The sequence below is a fragment of the Mustela putorius genome, unplaced genomic scaffold (genome assembly GCF_011764305.1).
Source record: "Mustela putorius furo isolate JIRA1106 unplaced genomic scaffold, ASM1176430v1.1 tig00003845_pilon_pilon_pilon, whole genome shotgun sequence".
NCBI classification, from domain to species: Eukaryota; Metazoa; Chordata; class Mammalia; order Carnivora; family Mustelidae; genus Mustela; species Mustela putorius.
In genome coordinates this window covers 21,055,682-21,074,910 of record NW_025421998.1, presented here as the reverse complement: position 1 = coordinate 21,074,910, position 19,229 = coordinate 21,055,682, and the positions used below count along the sequence as shown (strand labels likewise).

The 19,229-nt window shown below is 40.0% G+C and overlaps 1 protein-coding gene across 3 annotated transcripts in view; it reads right to left on the bottom strand.

Annotated features, from left to right (window-relative positions):
- DNAJC2 (DnaJ heat shock protein family (Hsp40) member C2) overlaps window positions 1-19,229 on the bottom strand; it is a 29,825-nt gene that overhangs the window by 8,159 nt on the left and 2,437 nt on the right. Inside the window, exons 2-10 of one of the 3 annotated variants that reach the window (XM_004739583.3) lie at window positions 18,971-19,161; window positions 13,746-13,821; window positions 6,209-6,307; window positions 5,044-5,185; window positions 3,797-3,877; window positions 2,373-2,438; window positions 1,819-1,910; window positions 1,621-1,742; window positions 943-1,092 (exon numbers count right to left, since the gene is read on the bottom strand). In XM_004739583.3, coding sequence (XP_004739640.1) covers window positions 943-1,092; window positions 1,621-1,742; window positions 1,819-1,910; window positions 2,373-2,438; window positions 3,797-3,877; window positions 5,044-5,185; window positions 6,209-6,307; window positions 13,746-13,821; window positions 18,971-19,161 — 1,019 coding nt within the window. Of the gene's footprint in view, window positions 1-942; window positions 1,093-1,620; window positions 1,743-1,818; window positions 1,911-2,372; window positions 2,439-3,796; window positions 3,878-5,043; window positions 5,186-6,208; window positions 6,308-13,134; window positions 13,185-13,745; window positions 13,822-18,970; window positions 19,162-19,229 lie in introns of those variants that run through there. The other 2 variants (XM_045089697.1, XM_045089698.1) reach the window with 2 other exon arrangements.

Genomic DNA, 19,229 nt, shown 5'->3' with positions numbered 1-19,229 from the left:
TTCAGGATGGCATATATTAAAATATATCTCCAATGTCTGATAGGGCCTCTGGACAGTGACATGGAAGAGAATGTTTCCACACAGAGTAAGCATTTACATACTCGCTGGATTTAACTCAACAGTACAGTATACAACACTGCATGGCCATCTCTCCCTATAGCGTGGCAGTTCATTTATTCATTCAGTGCTATTTGGTAAGGAACAATACTGGTCCTAGACTCTGCCAACTGTAAATGTTAACAACAGCTCTGGAACAAAACTACATTTGAATACTTCTGGGATTTTTCTGGTCAATATTTTTCAGTGAACACTATCTGAATGCAAACTATGAGTACTCCCCCAAATGATACCCATTTTGATAAAAATGAAACCTTTCAGATCCTTAAAAAGAACCCAAGTTCAACTTTGAAAATAACTTCTAAGAAAAATACTGATTTTACAGCATTAAGGAAGCAACCAGCCAGAACCAAACTATGGGACATTATCAGAACAAATGATCTGGTTTTTCAAGAAATGAATGGCAATGAGAGAAGGGGAAGAGATGGTGTGTGTGTGTGGGGTCTGTACAGACACAACTGGGAGACACACAACTGAAGGCTTTGGAATAATCCTATTTAGATCCTAATTTCAATAAACCAACCATACAAAGACATTCTGGTGATAATCAAAGAGATTATTAGAATATCGAGCAGGTTTTTTTCCAGGTATGAAAATAGTACGATGTTTATGTCAAAAAAAAAAAACCCCAATTACCACAGTTGCACACTGAAATACGCACATGTGAAATTTTTAAAAACTGAATTTAAAAGCATTTAATATGTTTAAATGAGATAAAATGTATATAACAGTTTAATTATATTTGCATAGTATAATATAGGAAATATTCTTAAGTTTAATCAGCAATTGGATTTGTTACCTAGTATTACCTAGTATCTGACGTACCTTGCATGAGTTTCGAAGTTTTTGCCTTTCCTTCTTAATGGCTTTTTTCTGGATATCTTTTTCCTTCTTTGCCAGTAATGCTTGTTGTCTAACTTCCTCCTCTTCCTTCTCTTTAGCTAACCGAGCAGCTTCTAATTCAGCTTGTCTTTGCTTTAATAATGGAAAATAAAATCATTTTAATAAGAAAACTAGGATTTCTAAATGTCTATAATCTTACTCAAAAAAATTCAACGTTTAAATAAATTAGGAAAAAAGATGACGTGTCAACTTATTGAAGACTGAGGCTGAATTGAGAAAAGCAGCTGGCACGGTTCTACATTTTTAGAAATGTAAAATAGGCACATTAGAAATAAAGACAATATTAAAGGAATATATAGGGCATGTTTTTGCTTAATAAAAATTTGCTTCAAGGAATATGCCTATAAGTATCAATGGTACCAATTTATCAAGGTTTATTCATGTAGCACCTTCTCTAAGGTTACAGTGGTTTGTTTATTTTTTAAGTAGGCTTCATGCCCAATGTAGAGTCCAAGAGGGCTTGAACTCATGAGCCTGAGATCACGAGCTGGATGTTTAACCAACTAAGCCCCCCAAGTGCCCCTCAGCATTATGGCTTTTTAAATATATATGAGGATTAAAGATTTTATGAACACTTAAAATCCAGCTTCATCATCTTACTTTTTCTTTAGCTTCTTGCTCTTTCCGTTTTGCTTCTGCTTTTGCTTTCTTTTCTGCTTCTTTCTTGGCCTTTTCTTCTTCCTTAAATTTTTTTATTCTGGGATCACAGCTGTATGCGTTGTCTACCAAAAAAAAAAAAATTTAACTTTTTCAACTTCCAATATTTAAAGAAACTTAAAAAATACCAGTTATGCTTACCAACTAATGTTCTTATTCTGTTCATTTCTTCTTTTTTTCTTTGTGCCCTTGTTGCTCTGTTCTGTTTTTCAATCCATCTCCTCTCATCACGACTATAAAATAGAAAATATTGCAAATAAATTATTGATTAGAGATGGTATCACTAACAAATGTAATTATTTTATAAGTTTATATATAAATAATGTCTGAGAAGGTTAAAATGCCATGTCACTATTAACATTAAAGGGTGATTCAACTTAGTATTAATTTTGGGGAATATTCATGTCAAAAGTATTTCCCTACATACACAGGGAAAACTAAAACCAGTTATATAAACAGAAGAAAAATAACTTGCTAAATTGAGCTTTTGTGACAACTGTATTTCTTGGCAATTTCTTAAGCATATCATAAATATTGATTTGGCCTCATCTAGTTTAACGTCTGAGATGGGATCTCAAAATACTACTAAAAAGTTCAAAGGATACACACATTTAATAAAATATATGTAGTATATTTATATAACATCGCAAGGAACCAAACAACTATCTTCCTTTATTAGTGACTTACATACATACCATTCCGCTTTTTCTTTTTCTTCTTCATCTAAATAAGAAAATTCTCTCCAAGAATCAAAATTATACCTAGCACAGATAAAAACAAAATTAAGCCAAAACAAATGAAAAAAAAATCTTCCTTTTAAAATTAAGTCAGATGCACGTACTTCTAAGGAACATTAACCGCAAGTGGATGAGTTTATCTTCGTAGAGCCCCACCCTCCACTGGTGGGACGAACACTAAGCTCAAGTCATCTTTTTCCTCTTTCTTAAAGGACACTAGATTTGGCATGAAAATCTAAAGGTACATTCATCACCCCTAAATTAAAATCACACCCCCCCTGCCACCTCCAGTCACCTTTCTTGCCTGGGACTTGTTAAAGGTCTCCCTACCTTCACCTGTCCTAGTCTGTGAAGTGTTTAGGTAAGCCTCAAAGTGGTTACTGCATCTCTGATTTGTATCGTCTGAAGGAAAACGGCAACTACAACTGGTAGAGCTAAATTTGGTCATTTTTGTTTCATATCAATCTCATGTTTTCATTTACCAAATACTTAATGAGAAAATATAGCACAAGTAATTATGAACTTAGTAAACATGAATTATGTTTATCAATTATGAACTTTAGTAAACATGCATACTGTTTACTAAACATTAGTGAATTAGTTACAGAAACAAATACTGCCTTCCTCATGTATTCAAGTATTTTTATTGGCAAGACAAATGAAAATGTATTTATTTTTACTGAAATCAAATGGCCCCTTAATTTTCATTTTTTACCACTATAGTATGCTTGACATCTGGACCGCTGATTATTATAAAACAGATTAAAAAACCATGAAAGTCTATCATATAGGAGATAATACAGCATTATGTGAAAACCTTTATGATTACTTCTGATTAGAGTGCTTTTGTTCAGGATAGGTTCTGTGACTCTCCTATCCTTCAATTAATTTATGAAGGAACAAGTATTTCTTGATTAATTATCCTTTTAAAAAATGACAGCATCGGGGGGCACCTGGGTGGCTCAGTGGGTTAAGCCTCTGCCTTCGGCTCAGGTCATGATCCCAGGGTCCTGGGATCGAGCCCCGCATCGGGCTCTCTGCGCTGCAGGGAGCCTGCTTCCTCCTCTCTCTCTGCCTGCCTCTCTGCCTACTTGTGATCTCTGTCAGATAAATAAAGAAAGAATCTTAAAAAAAAAAAAAATGACAGCATCGGGACGCCTGGGTGGCTCAGTTGGTTAAGCAGCTGCCTTCGGCTCAGGTCATGATCCCAGCCTGCTAGGATCGAGTCCCACATCGGGCTCCTTGCTCAGCAGGGAGCCTGCTTCTCCCTCTGCCTCTGCCTGTCACTCTGTCTGCCTGTGCTCACTCTTTCTGTCAAATAAATAAATAAAATCTTAAAAAAAAAAAAAAATGACAGCATCATAGAAAGTGTATTCACTTACCAGAAAGAATAAAACGCATCTACATCTTCAAATGATGAATTCATATCACCAAGTTTAGGGACATTTTTTTTATTTGACCACCTGAAACATGAGAAGAGGAAAATTCAATTCAAAATTGTGTATAAAAGGTCAACAGAGAAGCTAACTTACTAAAGAAACAATTTTTACTAACCCCCTTCCCTATGACTAAGAGGTGGGGCTAGAAGGTCAGCAGTGGACTTGGACCCATTCAGGCGCAATGAGAGAGGGTGCGGGTAGACAGGGTTGGGGAGAAAACAACGAAACCATGTTCTCCACATCAGGTTGTCTTCAGCTCCATAAAATTAGCAGCTGCCATACTGGCGTGAGCCCCCTCTCCCAGGCACACTTACTCCTGCCTCTAAACTGGCAGTATGGAAACAACCAGGCCCAGGTTTTTAACAAATTTCGATACAGGGAGAGGATTCCCACCTCATCAGCACCATGACCAACCCCCTCAGAGTCAGACTTCTCAGTTCAGCACCTCAACGCCATCTCTGGAAGGATCCTGAGGCTGACCCGTGTTTTCTACTCTATGAAACCATTCCACAACAAAAATACACCTCACTCTTGTTATTACCACCTTCAACACTATCACAAAACAAGAACCAGGAGAGTGGGCAGGTAAGCTGCACTAAACCAATAAAGTGGGTCTCAAACCTGACTGCACAGTAGAATCACCTGGGAGTATTTAAATATCCGACAGACATTCCAAACTCATTAAATAGAAATCACAGTTAAATCTCCATCTCCCCGGGTGGAACACAGCCATCAGGAGGTCTTCAAGCTCTCCAGCTGATGCCAGTGTGCAGCCAAGCTGTGCTCTAGGGAAACCTTCCAGTGCAGATGGAACCAAAAAAATGTACAATATTGATATACACCATTTAAAAGCTGACTTAGGAAATAAATTACATATACACTCACATTAAAGTTATATCATCCTAAATTACACTATGACATGACATAAAGTCAGGTATTGTTCTTTCCCACAAAGGAAATCTGAAAGAAAAACATCCTATGAGCTGTAAAGGAATCTCGCCATGGGAAAGGCAGAACTTCTGTTCAAAGAGCAAAATAAATGAAGAGCAGTTCGTTCACCAGAGGGGCTCAAGTCTGGAGAGGAGGAGAAAGAGAGCAAAAACTCCTATCAGAGGAAAGATGCAGACGCCAGGAAGCACATGCAGGAAGCCAACAGAACATTATGATCACAAAGGGATCCCTTAACTCACCTAGAATTCCTTTCAAACACTGGGGAAAACACTTCGAAGAAATTGTCTTTTGCTTCACTTTTAGAAGGAACTGAGTTATCAAAAGTAGGATCTACACTGTTGAATGCCCGTCTTTTCACTGGATCAGATAACATTTCATAAGCTGAGGAAAAAATGATAAGGTCACATTACCATGACTCTGAATTTTTTCCTGTGAGGGGGGAAAAAAACCTCCTTCCTTTAAAAAAAGGTTATTATTTTTCATATTTAAAAATCTGGTGTGCTTGTGGGCTGGAAGAGACTGAATCTGGGTAATAACACCTCCAACTCTACTGGATATAATCTCACTTCACAACTTCAGAATCTCTTCTGGAAGTTACATAACAAAACAACAGTTAAATCCTCAACCCTTAAGAATGCAGGACTCTAAGGGAAAAAAAAAAAGAAAATTAACCATTAAGATTCCATGGTTGTTAAGAATCAAAGAATCTTTAACATCTTAAGCACTGTGTAAGACTGGACCCAAAAGAGTAAGTTTGAAAGGTGTGTACACAATTTTAAAAATTTAGCATGTACAATCAGGGGCACCAGGGTGGCTCACTCGGTTAACTGTCTGACTCTTGACCTTAGCTCAGGTCTTGACCTCAGGGCTGCACGTTTAAGCCCCGTGTTGGGAGTAAAATCACATTGAAGGGCACATTTAGAAATGGCAACAGCCTACGTTAATTTGCTTAATGATGACATGGCCATGTAAAGAACAATAAACTGTCTTGGGGTCCTTAGCAGGATATAATCAATTTTTGGATTTAAATTAGTGAAAACACCTGAGGAACAATTTAGTCCTACAAAATAACTGAAATGGAGAAATTAGTATCCTTGTTAGAAATAATACTTAAGATGAATTAACCTCTAGGATGAGCTCATTAAACTGCAGACTGTGTCAGTGGCTACGGGGTGGGGCCCAACCTTTTGCATTCCTGATTCGAGGGAGGGGGTTGGCAGAACCTCACAGAGCTGTACTGAGGCTCAGGGGCAGATTATCAGAAACAACCAGAAACAACTCAGAGTGTTGTGACTGTCATGGTATAGTTAAATTAGCTACAGAATATACACCAGAAATCCAATCCCAGCACTTACTAAATAATCATCACTATTAGAAATCCCTGACTCTAAAATATTTTCTTACCTTTAGTTATGCAAGTGAAGTAGTCATTATCTCCTTCTTTTATTGGTTCACCAGCTGCTTTCCGTTTGTCTGGATGATGTTTTAAAACCATTGCTTTATCTACAAAACAAGCCAGATTTAGACAATTTGTCACTTTATGCATCAAAACTAAAAATAAAGATGAGGAGCTTGGGAAGATGGCGGCGTAGGAGGATCCTAAGCTCATCTCCTCCTACGAACCCATCAAGACTGCAACTACGTGCAGTGCAACTCACTTTGTTTGATAAAGACCTGAAGACCAACAGAACAGCTCTTACACAGCTAAAGATGAAAAAGACATATTGACAGGGAAGGGGGAAGAGATGTAGTCTGGAACAAATCCCCAGTGTGGCAACCCAGTGGGGTTGAAGTAAGAATATCACAGCTACAGGGGTCCTCCGTGAAGAGTGGGGATCAAGCCCCTACTGGGCACCCTTGCCCTGGAATTTCACACAGGGGAGAGGAGCGCCCACAACATCTAGCTTTGAAAATCAGTGGGGCTTCACTCTAGGAGTTGGAAGGCTATACTGACACTCTGCTTTTAAAGGGCCAGTGCACTGGATCCCTCATTCTGAGACCCAGCACAAAGGGAGCAATCTAAAAAGCACGTGGTTACATGTGACAGATTTACTGACTAATTATAGGACATGTGCCCCTAATTATAGGAGCAGAGATCTGCAGGAACTCTCTCTAGAAAGAAAAGTGAGGGCAGGTGCAATTTTCCTTGCCCTCCTTACTCCCCCGATGCTGGTGGAAGCCAGCTGTGACACCCTCCATCTACCTAGCTATAGAACCCTGGCACCCGAAGGTGCCCATCCCAAGTGGCTCCCATCCCTGCACATCTGGTAGGGAGCCTCGGTCATAAGCAGGGCCTCTCCAAACCACCTATGGACGGGGTGGGGGTGGGAGGGGCCGGGGGAGGGGTAGGGAGGCAGCCCAACCACCAGCACACCTGCAGCACTTGTAGCCTGACCAGCAAAGCAGCGGTGCTGGGGGCAAGCCGGGCCTACCTTGGATCCTACAGTAGTCCCGGACCAGTCTACTCGAGGAGGGTATGCAGCCCCCACACAAAATATTCCTGGAGGACCTGGGCCTGGTGACTTGGGGGGCGGGGATGCACCATTAGGCACCACAGGACACCTTTGATAGAAACCCACTATTTTCAAAAACAAGAGAGGGTGCTGACTGACCTAATACACAGGCACACAGAGAGTCACGAAAACTAAGGAGACAGGAACATGATCCAAATGAAAGATCAAAACAAAACCCAAGAAAAAAGAGCTACTAACAAAATGGAAATACGCATTCAACCTGATTAAAGGCTCAAAGTAATGGTCATAAAGATATTCACTGGCACTGGAGGGAACAGTGGATGATTCAGTAAGTACCTTAACAAAGACAGAAAATATGAAAAACAAACTACAAGGACTCAAGGCCAGATCAGAGGATCAGAAGAGTGGATCAGTGATGAAGACAGGATAATGGAAAGCAACCAAGCCAAAGAGCAGAAAGAAAAGAATGTAAAGAATAAGGCTCGGTGGGATGTCTGGGTGGCTCAGTTGGTTAAGCCTTTGCCTTCAGCTCAGGTCATGATCTCGGGGTCCTGGGATGGAGTCCTGAATCTGGCTCCTTGCTCAGCAGGGAGCCTGCCTGTGCACTCACACATGCTCTCGCTCATTCTGACAAATTAAATCTTTAAAAAACATTAAGAAAATAAAAAATGATCTGTTAAGGGAACTCTGCAACAACATCAAGTATAAGAGAACGTCTGAATTATAGGCATTATGGAAGGACAGAGATAGGACAGAAATAATGGCCGAAACTATCCCAACCTGTAAAGAAATGGATACAGACTACAAAGGGAGCCCGGCAAAGGGAGAATGAAACCCAGAAGATCTACCTTAGTGCATAATAATTAAAATGGCAAAAATTAAACAGAATCTTAAAACCAGCAAGAGAAAAGGAAACAGTCACATACAAGGGGACCTTGAGAAGGATGATTTTTTTCAGCAGAAGTTTTGCAGGTCAGAAGAAAGCAGCATGACATATTCAGAGTGCTGGGAAAAACCGTATAACCGAGAACACTGCACTGAGCAAGGCTGTCATTCAGAATAAAGGGAGAGATAAAGGAGTTTGCAAGACAAACAAAAGTTGAAGGAGTCTATCAGCATTAAACTAGCCCTATAAGAAGTAAGAAATGTGAAAGGGAACTAAGTGAAAACAACAGGCTATAACTAGAAGATGGTGAAAGGAAAACTCCATTGGTAAAAGCAAACATATCACCTATAAAGCTATCATATCACGGTAAAAAGACAAAAGTGGGGAAAAAAACAGTTTCCTACAAAAATCAGCCAACAGATGCACAAAATAAAATGATGTCAAAATACGACACCATATACATAAAACAATGGGGGAGTAAAAAAGTCGAGCTTTGAAAATGTGTTTGAATTTAAGCGACGATCAACTTAATATAGACTGCTATTATACACACGGGATGTTATGCAAACCTCATGGTAACCGCAAACCAAAAACCTTTAACAGATAAAAACAAATAAATAAATAAAGGAATCAAAGCCTAACTTTAAAGGAAGTCATCACACCACGAGGGAAGACAGCATGAGGATAAATAGAAGAGCTCCAAAATACACCCCCTCCCAAGAAAACCCCCCAAAACAAACCAAAAAAAACAAAATAAAACCAAACTCAGGAAGCAACTGGCAACATGACAATAGGTACATGCCCATTAATAACTGCTTAATATGTAAATGGTCTAAAAGCTTCAAAAGACACAGGGTGAATGAATGGATAAAACAAGATCCACTGGGGCACCTGGCTGGCTCATTCGGTTAAGCATCTGCCTGTGGCTCAAGTCATGATCCCAGTGTCCTGGAATCAGGCACACATCAGGCTCTCTGCTTAGTGGGGGGAGTCTGCTTCTCCCTCTCCCTCTGTACTTTCTCTCTCTCTCTCAAATAAATCTTTAAAAACAACAAGACCCATCTAATATGTTGCCTATGAGAGACTTACTTTAGCTGTAAAGACACATAAGAGACTGAAAGTGAAGAGACTGAAAAAAATATTCCATTCAAACGGAAGTGGGAAAAAAAAAGAGATTAGGGTAGCAATACTATGTCAGACAAAATCGACTTTATTTTTTTTAAAGATTTTATTCACTTGGTGAGGTGGCTGCCTTCGGCTCAGTTCATGATCTCAGGGTCCTGGGACTGAGCCCCTTGTTGGGCTCCCTGCTCGGTGGGGAGCCTGCTTCTGTCTCTACCCCTCCCCCTGCTCGCTTGTTCTCTCTCTCTCAAAATTAAAAAAAAAAAAAAAAACTTAAAAAAAAATATATCTTCTGTAATGGTTTCTTTTTGTATTTTGCTCTTTGTTTTTTCTTTTTATAAATCCACTTTGGGGAAGTGCTGTCTTCTATTTTTCCCTCCACGTTCCTAGTGCTATTCTTTTAAACATTTGAATTGGACGCCCATTTTATTTTTCCCTCTTTTTAAAAAGTAACATTAGTTTAAGGCAATGAACTTACTTATGGTGCAGCTCTAATTGCTGTCCCTTAAGTTTTGATAGGCAATGATTTTACTTTTACATAAAGAATCTCTTAATACAATTTTTGTATCTTTCTAGGCCCCAAAGAGTATATCTGATTTCTCAAGTGACTCTTTTTTTGATTTGTTTAATCATATCTTTTATTGAATTAAAATTTTACACTGAACTTTGACAACTGTATACAACCCTCTAACTGCCACCAAAGAAAATACAGACCATTTCCATCACCGAAGCCCCTTTACTATTTCCAATCAACTCCCAGGCTCTACCACATGACTTCCTTCACCCACATGCTCTTGAACTTCATGTAAATGGAATTATATAGTTTGTCTTTGTAACTTTTCTGCTCAACCTAATGTTTTGAGATTCATCACCATTTCCAGACCTCTTAGTAATCTGTTCTCTTTTTAACCACCAAGCACTAATTTACTGTATGAATATACAGCAGTTTGCTTATCATGATGTTGCTGGTGAACACTGGGTGGTTTCCAGTTTTTGGATATTGTGAATATGGCTGCTATAAACGTTTATGTACAAATCTTTTTATAGGCATAATAAAGTTAGTAATTTCTACATATACTGCAGGGCTTCAAAAACGGGTTGTTTTTTGAACTCCAATTTTTTTTTTTTTTAACAGTCTAGTATATCACGTTTCCTCACTAACATTCCAGAAGAAGCATTTCTGTCTTCTAGCTGTTTTAAGCAAAAAAGGAATAAACATTATCAGGCAGCTCACAGAATCTCTGAAAGAGTCAGACTATAGCACTAGTAAGTTATGTACCTAGGAACTGTAATCAAATCATACCCAACAGTTTGGAGGTGTGATGATCCCAGTACCGTGGGGAATTTGAAAAAGGGAACAGAGGCTACTTCCACGGCCAGAGCAGAGGGGTAAAGCCAAAAGGTTTGCAGTGCGCCCGACACCTGCTGGCAAAATAGATTCCGTGCAGTACAGCTGAACTCACACTGCTCTCCTATCAATTTCAAAGAAGTGTGCTGGGCAGTAAAATTTAAGTCACATGCCCGCAAACATTCTCAATCCCAAGAAATATCTTCTTATAAATTGGTCAGTTTCCTTCTTTATTTGCAATTATGGCTTGTGACATTTATTCTGACTTCTTTAGAGAAATCTGGCACCTCTTTATACTTTCTTTCTGAATCTTGGGAACATTCCTCAAGGTTGTCCTCTGCTTTACTGTTTTTCTAAGCGTTATGTCAACCTTTGGAATTCTAAGTTCAGCTCTCATGTTTTCAGTTTCCACAAACAGTTCTACTTCTTTCTCCCTAGTCTCTTTCTGCAATGCCTACACGATAGCCCCAAAACAGGATCTTCATATTTCACCAAAAGCATGAGGAGATGCTTAAATTTTCTTTTGAACCTTGTAAGTCTAAAAGAGGTGATATCTCCATTTTTTGCTGGATAGTCTCCTCATGCTGCACTGGGTTTTTTTTTCACTGTATATTAGAGAGTCCTGAGACGGTCTTAAATTGTCTCTTGTGGAGGGAGCAAAAGATATTTCTCAATATTAAAAATAAAGGACGCCAAAGAACACAGTCTGAAAAAGAAACAAGGGTAATTTGTGAACAACAGCTGTTTACTGGAATTTCAAAAGTATCTGCCTCTCCTCCCACTGAGGACAGTTTCTGGAATGATTTGAGAGTACATTAGCAAAAAGGCTTTTACTGTACATTCATATTGCTATTATCATAAAATGATCTAAACAGGATTTTTAATTTTTAAGAAGTACAAGGAACAGCTTCACTTTAAAATGTCAGAAATAGGGGCGCCTGGGTGGCTCAGTGGGTTAAGCCGCTGCCTTCGGCTCAGGTCATGATCTCAGGGTCCTGGGATTGAGTCCCGCATCGGGCTCTCTGCTCAGCAGGGAGCCTGCTTCCTTCTCTCTCTCTCTGCCTGCCTCTCAGTGTACTTGTAATTTCTCTCTGTCAAATAAATAAATAAAATCTTTAAAAACAAATAAATAAATAAATAAAATGTCAGAAATATTTTGAACTAAAATTATTAAATTTAGGAAACTCAAATCACCAAAGACTTTATTTCTGTGCAAAGAGTAGCAAACCTACATGCATTATTTGCCAGTGTGACTATTTTACTTCAAAACAAAATTATGTAAGCAACTGAAATTCCACTTTACTTGCTCTTAACCCATCATTCAACTTTTCTAGTGATTTATTCTTTTCAGATAATGCAGAGAAGGGAAAAAAAAGACCACTTATTTTATTCACCCTTCACTGACTTCCTAATTTTCATTATAGCAATTCAAAATGCATTAAACAACAGAAAACTCTTTGGTATGTGTGTAACAGGATGTAAGCGTTTGAAGGATCTCAAATGCAGTAAGACTTATTTTTATGAGGCCTCTCTGTGCTAATTATTACAGATTTATAAACACTAACTTTGCATTTTTACTTTTGAACTAAATTTCAGAAAGCAATAAAGCAAGCAGCTGCCCTTTTTATAATGACAGAGGTAAGCAAACATCAGTTTCGGGGCGCCTGAGTGGCTCAGTGGGTTAAGCCTCTGCCTTCGGCTTGGGTAATGATCTTGGGGTCCTGGAACCAAGCCCCTCAGTGAGGAGCTTGCTCCCTACCCCCCTGCCTGCCTTTCTGCCTACTATTGATGTCTGTCAAATAAATAAAATCTTAAAAAAAAGAGAGAACATCAGTTTCCTTTTGAATAAATACTGAGAATATCAACATAGGGGGAGAGAGTGAATTATAATTCCACTTAATGTTAATAATCTGGTGCATTGGGATTGCAGAACTTCTGGCTATAGAGTATTAAAAAATTAACTTCTATTATGCCAATAAAATGAATGGACTTAGAAATAAATGAATGTTTCTTTTACAGCTCATGGTACATTTTTTATTTTAGAGAAAAAAACAATTCCTTCACCTTAAAAACATCAACTGTTTTCATACTTCCATGTATCAAGACTCATTTGGTATTCATATGCTGCTGTTTCACATAGCAAGACTTTGCAAATATTTCTCCATGGCAAATCAATTTCCCTGGCATTTATGTATACTGCAAGGACTATTCACATGCATTAACATATGCTTCGTCGAAAACCATGCCAGCTTTTTAAGAAACCAAACAAATCTAAAATAATCTCATAAATTCCTTCATCTTATTAAAAATCTCTCCTCTGATTTTCCTAAATATAAGCATTAGTAGAGAAAATTTTGAGTTTATCTACTATACTTATTCTCAACTAGTATTTTTCAACACGAGATGGGTTTCATTTAGCCATCTTCCTCCAAGCACAATACTTTCTCCTCCTGACTGGCCTTGACTCACTAACTCCTTTTCCATATGGTCACAATCTTACCTCCTCTGACCTCAATATCCATTCTCTAGAGTGGAGGGCAGAACATTCTCCTAAGATAAAACACAGAAAACTAATCACCTTCACCTCTTTCATCAAACTTTACTAACCAGGTGAAGCAAACGAGATGTAGAGTTCTAAGGGGATGCTGTTTTATAAACCATGTGAAGACAAGGTTCCCAACACTTTCTCCCAAATTTTTAATCTTTTTAATGAAGAAAGCAGTAAAACATCAGATAATTCTCTCTTGGGCAGAAGACCCAGGTGGCATCAATAAAAATGTAACCTGAACCACAAAATAACATTAAAAAACCTAAGTAACAAGGCAGCTTCCACTAAATACAGCTGGCCATACTTCTAAAGAAAAATGAAACATTATTTCTTAAAAACTTGCCATTGGGAGAATGTTCTTTATTGGTCACAAACACACCCACCCACCCACCCACCTTCTCATTTCTCATTCCCATGCATGAGAATGATTGCTTTTTTCTGTTTCTGAAGGTAAAGGATACTGTAGTTATGCAATATTATGACCATGTATTAAATGCTATTGAATATAGATTTATGACAGATATTCCAGATATTGGATTATCTCAAAAGAACTAAGTACTTACGAGCTGCTTTGATCTGTCTCTGGGTAGCTTTGTATCTTACATGGCCAAGTCCAAGTACTGCATAATGATCTTGGTTCTAATAAAGACACAAAAGGGAGTCAAGTATGAAATGGAGCAATATATCTTGTTCCTTATGCTAGTACCCTATAATAGTGCTTCCCATTATTATGGGAGTCCAGTGAGACATTGCATATAAAATGGATTCTGTAGTAAGTCTGGGAAATGTGGTGGACTGTGATACAGCCTTCGTGATAATTTATATATACATAAGCCTAATAAAGGCTCTGAGAAGTCCTGAAATTAAAAACAAACAAACAAACAACCACCATGCAAACACACCTGCAAAACCCAGCATTTTCCAAACTTCCTTGACTACTGAGCCCATTTTTCTCTTAACACCTACTAATATCTTATGGTCATCCTTAAATCAGGGTATAGCTAGGAAGATTTCAGAACAGAGGGAAGTATTATCACAGCCCCACAGGGTTGGGCCAGGGCAATGACAGGCCTAGGAGTCATGTTAAGCAGAAAGGTAATTTGGATGGAAACTTTGCAAAACCAAGTGATGAGGCTTCTCTGGAGAGGAAATACCTGCTTTTGTCTCTGCTTTGGTTAACATCTTTGTGAATTTACAAGTTGAAGTAGCAACTGAAATCTCCCTACAGAACTCAATGGGTGTATCTAGTATTGGAGGAGTGAGTGGGGGGGCAAGGGAGTTGAGAGTATGTAACATGGAAAGAAAAAGTCAAGTAGGGCTGACTGGTTTCCCTTTAAATTCAGGAAAGCAAAGTTCCATATGGATGGGCTTCTTTATTATGCCTGGCAATCAGACTTGTTCCAGTTCGTTTCCCTTTCCACTCCTTAAGGTCACTATTTCTCTAGTGTCTCCTCAATCTCACAGATCCTTCTCCACCTTCTTATCAACAGCCCTGCCTCCTGCATAACTGAGCAATGTAAAATTATCCTACTCGAATTCCTACCACCCTACTGGCATCCACACATCTTTTCCCTTTCCCTCCATTCACAGCTGGAAGAGCCTGTCCTAATAAGAGAAAACTACTCCATCCTTCCTCTTGCTTCTGAGCCCTGTCTTCTCTAAGTCTCCTCAAAATAGTAACATCGTTCGGTTATCTCCTAAATTTCTACTGGATTATCTTCATCCGTATGAAAAGATGCTGTTAGCTCTCATCCTCTTTTTTTTTTTTAAAGATTCCATTGATTTATCTGAGAAGAGAGTGCACACACATGCACACAAGCAGAGGGGAGGGGCAGACGAAGGAGGAGAAGCAGGCTCCCCACTGATCAAGGACCCTGACCTAAGGCTTGATCCCAGGACCCTGAGATCACAACCTGACCTGAAGGCAGGTGCTGAACTGACGGAGCCACCCAGGTGCCCCCTTTAGCTCTCATCCTAAAAATACTTCCAAGATCCCCTTTCCAGTTACTGCTCTATCTCCATTTCTCTGCTCTTTGTCAATTGTAAACTTCTTCAAAAGGCTGTCCACAGGTTTACCTCCTTTAGCATTCATTTTCAAATCACTCCACTTTGGTTCTGCTCCATCCACTCCCACCCAGGGGCAATGAGGCTGCTCTCTTCAGTATGAATTTCCAGGTGCCAAGTCCAAGATCACTCACCTGCCCTCACGTGACTTCAGCTCTCAGTGGCAGCACAGCTAACCCCTTCCTTGAAATACTACCTTCCTTTAGTGTTTTTGTGCATTCACTCTTTTCCTCCCACCTTCCAGTACCTTTTTTCAGCCACTTCTACTGGCTTCTCTAGGACCTGCAAGGCTCCCTTCTGGGGTTTCTCTTGTCTCTCTCTATAATTTGGTCCTGAGTGATATGAGCCAATGCCAGGGCTAGACTATAGTTAGTACCCGTATATGCTTATCAGTGCCCACTTCGCTCGAGTACAGACCTCCCCTCTGAGCCCCGGATGTACAGAGCACCTCCAGCTCTCGCTCACTATTCCTGGCCTGTCCCTCTCCACCTCGGTCACTCATTTCCAAATACAAGATTGATGTTGCAGTTCACTGCAGACACCAAGCCCTTTCTCCTCAAATGCTGTTCTCCCCACCTGGCACATTCCCTCACTCTTCACTTGGCTGCCATCTTCTCATCCTGCAGTCTCAGGATAAATGCTATCACTTTATTTAAAACAACCTTCTCTGCCTACTCTGTTCCTTCTTGTTTCTCCTAAAGCACTTACAATATGTTATTGCTTCCAACTCTCCAATGGCTTTCCAGTGACTACTGCTCCTTAACCCCCTTACCACTCCCTTATCCACTATGTTCTACCCATTCGCCTTCTTCAGTTCCTGACACAATTCTTTCTGCCCCCACACAAGATCTCTGCCTGGAATGCCATTCTCCCTGATCTTTGTGTGTCATTCAGGTTTTATCTTAAATGTCAACTCCACGGCATTTCCCACCCACTCAACCTACAGCAGTCATGAGGACACTCTATCACAGCACCCTGTTCTACTTCTTTGCCCAGCACCTGGTGACCATGTCCTTGACTGTTCACTTATCGTCTGTCTCCTCACTGGAATAGAAGCTATGTGGGAGCAGTGATACTGTCTTGTTTGGCAGACTCCTCAGGCTCCAGAACAGCATCTGGCACAAAGCAGATGCTTGATCCCTGTTTGTTGAAAGAAACAATTAACAGAACCAATGTATGAACCCTGCTACCTTCTTCTTCTTCTTTTTTTTTTTATAAAGATTTTATTTATTTGACAAACAGAGACCACAAGTAGGCAGCGGGGATCCTGATGTGGGGCTCAATCCCAGGACCCTGAGATCATGACCTGAGCCGAAGGCAGAGGCTTAACCCACTGAACCACCCAGGCGCCCCTCCATGCTACGTTGTTCTGACGTTACCTATCCTTTTCTATACTAAAGACCTCCATCTTTCTTCCTTTTCTCTCTTGTATACCTCAATGGTCCCCAATTCAGAATCTTCTCCTGACCCCGCCTTTCTCTCAAGTTAGTATTTTCTCAATAGCCCACTCTGAAAGAGTATTTTGCACTGTGGTCTACAATTCATCACCTCCTAATCAACCCAGCTGTAACTCCTGGTCTTCCCAATGACTCACCAGACCGCTTTCTTTGTGGTCACCTACCCTCCGTATGCCAAGCCCAGTGGCTTTTATTATTACTCATGTTATGTGACTGACCTCTCCAATGGGTGACTATTTCGTCCTTCCTGAGACTTCCTCCTTTCTTAGTTTTTGGAAGAGTCTAGTGCCTGATGTTTAATAAACCTTAGTTGACGGGCACCTGGGTGGCTTAGAGGGTTAAACCCTCTGCCTTCGGCTGGGGTGATGATCCCAGGGTCCCGGGATCGGGCCCCGCATTGGGCTCTCTGCTCAGCAGGGAGCCTGCTTCCCACTCCCCACCCCACTGCCTGCCTCTGCCAGTTGTGATCTCTGTAAATGGATAAATAAAATCTTTAAAAAAAAAAAAAAACAGGGGCACCTGGGTGGCTCAGTGGGTTAAAGCCTCTGCTTTTGGCTCAGGTCATGATCCCAGGGTCCTGGGATTGAGCCCCACATTGGGCTCTCTGCTCTGCAGGGAGCCTGCTTCTCCCACTCTCTCTGCCCGCCTCTCTGCCTACTTGTGATCTCTCTCTCTGTGAAATAAATAAATAAATCTTTAAAAACCAAAAAAACCTTAATTGAATTACCAAATGTCTCTTTTGTTGTTTTCTTTCTACCTCTTTCACCTCCTTAGTATCTTTTGCTGCTTCTCCTTCTGCCTACTCCTTGAATTTTCAAGTGCTCAACTTGGTTCAGTCCTTTTCTTTTAAAATGGATAATGACAGTATGTGAATCAGCTAACATTCTGAAGGCTTATTTACTTTCCTAAGTGCTTTAGACATACACTTTCTCTCATTTAACCCTCCTGAGCTAGGAGACAAAACTCATATCCACTGCCTGTTTAGTATTTAGCACGTGTCAAGCACAAGGTTAAGTGCTTTACATGCATCACTGCATTGATCCTCACCATACTCCTTTGAGCTGTTAGCAATCTCACTGCATGAAACAGACATGTCAAGTCACTTTCCCAAGGTCCCAGTGCCTTAATGGGCAGAATCAGATTTGAATTCTGGCACTCTAATTCCACGGTACACATATTTAAGTATCATACCATTGCCTACTTAAAAGCTTTATGATACCTATTTGTCTATATTCTTCTCGGCTGATGTCATTCAATTCCCCCAGGTTCAACTACCACCTACAACTTGCCAACGACTTGCAAATGTTTTTGACTTTATCCTCCTTTCAGAACCACAGACCAGTTTCTAACCATTTACTAGGAAGACGTCATTAGTACGTTACTAGTACCTGAGTTTTGACACAGCCCAACTTGAACACAAACACCACATTTCCCACAATCTTCCTTTTTCCTGCATGCCAGTGTTGTGACCGACATCACACTCCAGCAGATCATTCAAACTGGAAAGCTCAGAGGTCTTCTGAGTACATCTCCTTTTCTTATACCACACAGTCAAGGTCATCAAGCTCTATCAAGTCTATCTCCAAAAAAACCACACATTCCCTCTTCCTCAAAACCCGGCCATAAATTTAGCTCAAGTATGCATTTGCAGGCTTGGATTATTGCACTAGCCCTCTAACAGCAAACTATTCACTTCCCCTCCAGCCCTGTCCCTTTTCAAGCAATTTTCTGTACTGCCAGATTACTTTGCTAAAATTAGCTTAGAAACTTCTGAAGACTTCCTACTGCCCTGAAAATAAAATCTGAGTTCCTTCGTTAGGATGGCATAAAAAGGACAGTATAATAGAATTTGGTCTAGAGTCTTGTTTCAGGACTAATTTCTCACCACTACCCTTCAAGCACCCTACCCACCCTACTCTTCACTAATCACCGAAGAAGAGCTATACATTCTTTACTCCTTTGTGTCTCTGCAGATCTATTCCTTCTGCCCAGAGCACCTTTTCTCCATTCTCTGCTTCTTAAACTGTCAGTCATCCTTTTAGGGCCAGCTCAAAAATTGTGTTTTTTGGGACCACCTCCTGGATTTTTCCAGCAGATAGTATCCTACGATCAGTGCTATCCCACTCAGAGCTTAACAATAAACAGGTGCTCAATTATGGTTTTCTTGTTGAGGCATCTTAAAACGTGGCTTAATGATGGAAAACTCGTGGGAAAACCTTATACCTCACAAAGCATCTGATTGAACAAAAGATTCAGATATTAAATACCTTCCAGTCTTTGGGATCAAGTGTTTTCAACATGGGAAACTCTTCCAACTGTAATTCTTCATCTTCTGATTCTTCTGATAATTCTTTCTTATCCTCCAGTTCCTGAAAAGAGGCAGAAGCATTTCTGTTTCTTCTCTTAACAAAAGCTTCAAACCATCTTCCCACAGGTTCAACTTGACAGAGTGTTGAGGCTGTGATTGAAAGCGTTAAGAGAGGCTTCAATGTATTGCATGGAATAAATCCGTTTCAAGGCAATATA